The sequence below is a fragment of the Neltuma alba genome, unplaced genomic scaffold, assembly GCF_004799145.2.
Source record: "Neltuma alba isolate B1F8T4 unplaced genomic scaffold, ASM479914v2 tig00012182_pilon, whole genome shotgun sequence".
NCBI classification, from domain to species: Eukaryota; Viridiplantae; Streptophyta; class Magnoliopsida; order Fabales; family Fabaceae; genus Neltuma; species Neltuma alba.
This window is the reverse complement of record NW_021636725.1, coordinates 33917-40202: the sequence shown is the minus strand read 5'-3', so window position 1 is coordinate 40202 and position 6286 is coordinate 33917. Positions and strand designations below refer to the sequence as shown.

General features: G+C 39.6%; 1 protein-coding gene across 1 annotated transcript; it reads right to left on the bottom strand.

Annotated features, from left to right (window-relative positions):
- Positions 1-325: 325 nt before the first annotated feature.
- Positions 326-5109, bottom strand: LOC114724252 (pyrophosphate-energized vacuolar membrane proton pump-like). The gene is made up of 8 exons (XM_028910569.1): positions 4760-5109; positions 2978-3552; positions 2450-2829; positions 2253-2339; positions 1837-2167; positions 1032-1442; positions 873-932; positions 326-767 (listed from the first exon to the last, which is right to left on the bottom strand). Exons 1-8 carry the CDS (start codon positions 5010-5012, stop codon positions 561-563), a joined length of 2304 nt encoding a protein of 767 aa, XP_028766402.1. The 5' UTR covers positions 5013-5109; the 3' UTR covers positions 326-560.
- Between the last annotated feature and the right edge of the window lie 1177 nt (positions 5110-6286).

The following is a 6286-nucleotide window of genomic DNA, read 5'->3' as shown; positions in this document are numbered from 1 at the left end:
AAAATTACTTATAAGTCAATCCAAACAAGTCCATAATAATCCACAGACCACTTAAGTCTATCACAGCTATAAATTACCTTCACTTCATCTGCAACTCTTATCGGTTCCCCTTGATTCGCCTTTCCTTTTAGTTTAATAGACTGTTGCAGAGCATAGTTTCTTTCCATTCAGTTACCATTCTTCACTTGAGATTCACAATGACGAATATTTTATCAATATGTGAATCTTGAGAACCAATCGAACTTGACCAAAACAAACATCAATGAACTTCAGAACTCGCGGTAAGGTCCCTAACTTAAAAGGCTTTAAAGCGAAACACACTCCATGACTGGATAATGGAAAATTCATTTCGTCAATATCAAAGGAGTAAAAGCAAGAGTTTTTGTAACAAATCTGAAGTTCTCATAATTAAAGGGCTGCTGCCTAATGATGGGGATGCTATTGGGTACAAAAGAAAATTGCTTTTGAGTTGTCAATGGCAAACCCTATTCCCTTCTCATGGGAAAAGAAAACAAAAAAGATACCTCTCTTTGATCCTTCCATGTATCTCCCCCATTCCCTTAAAAGATCTTAAAAAGTAAACCACCATGAGTGGCGAAAAATGGAGCAAACACAAGTGACTCCACCGCCATGAGCTTAATCAGGATGTTGAGAGACGGGCCGGATGTGTCCTTGAGAGGGTCTCCAATAGTGTCACCAATCACAGCTGCTTTGTGTGGATCAGATCCCTTAGGTCCCAAGGTCCTAGCGTGCTCAGATGCACCAGCCTGAGTAATTTCATTTATTACTCATTAGAAACAGGAAAATCATGCAACAAAAATATTGTGGAAGATGCAATTTGCACAGGTTAAGTAACAAGCATGAACTTTTACCTCGATGTACTTCTTAGCATTATCCCAAGCACCACCGGTGTTGGACGCTGATATTGCGATCTATTGGGAAAAATGCAAGGCAGAAGAATGTTAAGCAAAGTTTGGATCAAAAGAAAATACATAACGTCAATGTTTCATGTTTATTACAGGTTGTTTTACCTGAACACCAGAAACTAGAGAGCCAGCAAGAACACCTGAGAGAGTTTCAACACCGAAAAATGTACCAACAATGAGTGGGGTGAGCATGACAAGGGCACCAGGAGGAATCATCTCTTTGATGGATGCATCGGTCGAGATTTTGACACAGGTAGCATAATCAGGCTTGGAATGGCCCTCAATGATGCCAGGAATGGTGTTGAATTGCCTGCGAACCTCCTCTACCATCTTCAAGGCAGCACTTCCTACACTCTTCATGGTCATGGCAGAGAACCAGTAGGGAAGCATGGCACCAACTAGAAGTCCAATGAAGACCTTAGGGGTCAAGACATCTACAGTTGAGATTGCAGCTCGGCTCACAAATGCACCAAAGAGAGCCAACGACACTAGAGCAGCAGATCCAATGGCAAAGCCCTGATACAAAGTCAGAAAGCCAGGTGAAGAAATGCATGATAAGTAAGCATGTGTTATTGTAACTGAGTCTACTTTCAAGTAAGGCAGGTACACCGAAGCTGTTGTTTAATAGAGGCAGAAATCAGCGCCAGGACAGGAGCTTATTAAAAATAGGTTTGCAGATATAACTTTTTAGCCATTACAATGAAGGAACATCCATCAAGGCTCTCCCTCAGTTGAGCCAATAGATCTTACGATCAACATCTATACTATGAGAAAATAGCCGTGATCAAGTAAGACGATTTGGTGTGAGGCTTAGTGTGCAAGATGTACTACCCTAATTCCTACGCAGATTTAACAAGAAAATTGAAGAGGATACATGACCAATAGAACAACCTAAAAAGAATCAGAATACCTTTCCAATGGCAGCAGTTGTGTTTCCAGCAGCATCAAGGGCATCAGTTCTCTCACGGATGCGGTGGCTCATACCCGCCATCTCTGCAATTCCTCCAGCATTGTCACTGATGGGCCCATATGCATCAATAGCCAACCCAGTAGCAATGGTGCTCAGCATTCCAAGGGCAGCCACAGCAATACCATACATGGCAGCAAAACTAAAACTAACAAAAATGCTGACTGCAATGGCAAAAATAGGAATGATAACAGATTTGTATCCCAGAGCAAGGCCAAAGATAACATTAGTTGCAGCTCCAGTCCGGCAAGAATCAGCTACATCTTGTACAGGGCTGCAAGAAATCAACTAACTGATCAAACTCATGAAGAAAGCGAGAAATATAAGCTTGCATCCATACTTAGCAAACATTCAGGTACCTGTAAGCGTTGCTAGTATAATACTCGGTCACAAATCCAATAATAAGTCCAGCCCAGAGACCAACCCCCACACAGAGGAACAGCTGCCTGGTAATTTCAATAATGTTAGCGGGTTAAGTTTGTTATCATAACCAGAGGAAAAAAATATCAAACCACAAGTCCATCAGCATGAAGTAAAAACATTAGAAAGTCTATACCAGTTCTTCACCACTTTTTGAGCCCCAAAGTTAAAAATTGTGAAGGATGATGGCAGAGCAATCCAGGAAACAATTGCAATTCCAATGGTCATAAGAACTGTGGAGATGATAAGTTGCTTCTTCAATGCTGGCTCAATTTCCTTAACAGCCTTAATCTCAAAAAAGTCGGTAGCAAAGAGAGTAGTGAGCAAACAGACGAGAATGCCCATAGAAATGATAAGCAAGGGATATAACATTGCTGTGAGCTCGTGGTTGACTCCAAAGGAAGATATGGAAGCAACAACCAGAGCAGCACAGGATGATTCTGCATATGAGCCAAACAGATCAGAACCCATTCCCGCTATATCTCCAACATTGTCACCAACATTGTCAGCAATCACCTAAAGAGACCAAAGAGAATACATTAATATTAAAGCTCAGAACAGACACAAAATTCTGATAGAAAAGCATCAATCAATTGAACGAATAATCAAAGAGAAGTTTTTAGTTTCAAATGGAAACAGATGATAGGGTGCCAGCATTGCTTACAGCTGGGTTTCTTGGGTCATCCTCAGGAATATTTCGCTCAACTTTTCCGACTAGATCAGCACCAACATCAGCAGCTTTGGTATAGATACCTCCACCAACTCTCCCAAACAGAGCCATGGAAGATCCACCCAAACCATAACCAGTAATAGCCTCAAAAAGGCCTTCCCAATCATCACCATAATACAGCTTGAAAAGATTTATAGCTATGTAGAGCACCAAAAGACCATTTGCCGCAAGAAGGAAACCCATCACTGCACCAGACCTAAATGCAGCAATAAAAGCTTTACCAACTCCCTTTCTTGCTTCCAATGTTGTCCTTGCATTGGCGAAGGTGGCTATTTTCATCCCAAGATAACCCGAAAGGACTGAAGTGAAAGCACCAAGCAAGAAGGACACGGTGCTGAAGATTGCAGTCGCAAGTGCTGGCTTGCATATCCTCTCCTTATCATATGTGCAGGGCTGGCTCTTGGTGCTGAAGCCCTCCACAGATCCCAGGAAGAGGAAGATTAGAATTGCAAAAGCAGCCATGAAGATTCCCACATATTGGTATTCAGTAAATAGAAAGGATGTTGCACCTGCAAAGTTACACGCATACTGTGTATAAGTACACAATATATCCTGAAGAATTTATGAATCACATCATGCCAAGATCTTACCAGCTAAATCAAGCGTACATACAAAAAGTAAAGAGTGTTGCAAGCCAGAAATGTACACAGGAGAATGAAAATAGCCATCGCCATAAAGAACATACATTTCCATAAAACATAGCACTTACTCAATTCCAGGAACCTGTACAAATTCATTAGAAGTTATAGTCTCCTGCCATCAACCGTTATAAAAATATGAGATTCAACCATAATTAAGATCAAAGATTAGCATTCATAACGCATGGAAATTATATTTTTAGAAATGTGGAGGACACGTAGTAGTATTATCCATAGCTCTGGTGCTGGAAACGATGCGCTAAATGCCCTACACATTAATGTGAGTATGTCGAAAGACATAAAACTCGAATTTGAAGCCAAGTTAACAACCCACCACGAAATAAATAATAACAAAGATCACAACGGAGACAAGTAAATACCACCAAATCACCGGAAAATGTAGTTCACGTGCTGTGCACATGAATAGACACCAACTGGGCTTTTAATATTACTTATAACAATCTCTTATTGCCAGCAATATATAAAACTCCAAGCCCTTCGGAGATTGGAATCTTATTCGCGTTTTATTTATCCAGAGCAAAATCAGCTGCACAAAATGAATAAAATCCAAGACGGAAACAGGAATGAAAAATTAAAGGAGAAAATAGAAAGCAGATCTGGTATGAGGTTCAAGATCATTCCGACTCTGCAGCCCAAACACAAGTGAATAAGGAATAAAATATCCCAGAAAAGACCCCATAGGTAAGTAGCATCAAAAAAGGCAGATGCTTTATAAATTCGTTTCACGTAATAACAATGAAAAAGAAATTCTTTTCTCCTCGAAATCTGCTGAGTTTAAACAGTACAAATTTGTATTCTCAGCTGATCCAGACCATGCGGACTCCTTCAAATCATGATACAAACAGCACAGCCGAATAAGATCAAATTTTTCGCTTCGCTTCGCTGAATGTTCTCCCAATATCAGAAAGGGGCTCAAGTTAAACGTTAACACTAGATATCTCAGAGAAAACGAACCATTTAAATTCACGTCGTTCACGAAATTCATTTCCGAAATTTTAAGACTCAAACCCCATAACCAGATCTCAGACAAATCAACAGATCTACAATACAAGCTCACCTTCAGAGATGGCACTCTGAATATCGGCACATTTCACGACGACATTGTGGTCATTGATACCCTCCTCTTCTTCAATCAGGTAGTCTCCGTACCCATTCTTGTTACTCGGAGACGACGACGGCCCGTGACGCTCAGGTGTGAGCTTCACACGCGAAACAAGGAACCACTGCACCAAAGAGAAAACGATCCCGACAATAGCACAAACCGGGATCGCTATCTCTGTCGCAAGCTCCGATAACAGAGTAGCACCCATCCTCGCCGGAAACCTATCACCGCCGGTGACCTAAAACAGGAAATGCGACCTCGACGACCGGCAACGAAAACACAGAGACACTCTCAACAGAGGAAGCGAGCTCGAGTACCGCGAGGGAAATGGACATTTATAGTGAAACCAGAAGCGACGTTGAGGAGAAAATGGTACTCTACACTCAACATCATGAAAGAAAATTCTACCCGAATTCCTAGCCGTCAGATTCGCCATGCACATTAATTTTTACCCGAAAGGTAATATCCAGTAACGCTCGCTCGATGTACCGGTGACGTGTCATTCTTCTATGGTCCGATCTTGCAAAGTCAACAAGAGATCCAAATGGTGGTAAAATCTGAACCGTCGACTGTGTCGGTCTGACCGTGATGTCGGAGAGTGAAGGGTGTAGATGGCGGGGTTAAATGTTTGTCGTCGCAGAGGATCGTGGGGCTAAGGAAATCATAGATGAGAATATTATGGTAATTTTGACCATAAAAAATAGTAGAGAGAGAATAATGTGGGGAGTTTTTTAGAAACGGCTTTAGTGATGCTGACGTAGGCCGTGTTGAATGGCGTGCAAAGCATCCTATCGGATAAAAGTCGTTTTCTTTTTGTTCTATGATTTCCGTAGATGTACCGTATTATACTAATCCGTATTTCGTATATAGTTAGTAGTATGTTTTTGGGGTCAAATTTTTTATATATAGTAATTAAGACTTTGTTAATAAATTCATAAAAACTCTGTAAGACCTTTTCTGAACAATGAGACCTCATCATATTACGTAGATTGAATTGGGTCAATTTATATTTATTTTAATTTAATTAGGTTGAATTGGGAGTATATACGCAAAATTAGGTAGCCTAACAATTAAGGGTAAATTTTATTAAGGGCCAGTTTGGAATCATATTTAAAAGGTATTTATAAACATGTTTTGCATATTTTGAGATAAAACTCCTTTGGTATATTTATCTTATATTCTATAAATCATGATTAAAAAGCTGTTTATAAACTATTTCAAATCAGCCACAAAACATAATACTTCTGATCCTTAATATAAAAGCCAGTTGACTAATTTAAATAAAATAAAAAATTAATTAAGTTAGTTCTTTGAAATAAATAGGTGTTCTCTTCCTTAAATTACCTTCGCTAATCATGTGCATTAGCTAAACTTACTATTTGATCAAATATTTAACATGTATAATTACTGCAAGAATTATCTTAGTAAAAATGGATAAATATAAAAAATAAAGTGAATTAGAATCTTATATTTAGGATCAAT

Bases quoted from the DNA above. Each gene is read 5' to 3' on its own strand.
- LOC114724252 (XM_028910569.1), bottom strand. From the start codon at position 5,012: ATGGGTGCTACTCTGTTATCGGAGCTTGCGACAGAGATAGCGATCCCG. The intron at 3,553-4,759 runs GTGAGCTTGTAT...GTAACTTTGCAG, and splicing joins TCAGAGTGCCATCTCTGAAG to GTGCAACATCCTTTCTATTT. The intron at 2,830-2,977 runs GTAAGCAATGCT...TGGTCTCTTTAG, and splicing joins ATGACCCAAGAAACCCAGCT to GTGATTGCTGACAATGTTGG.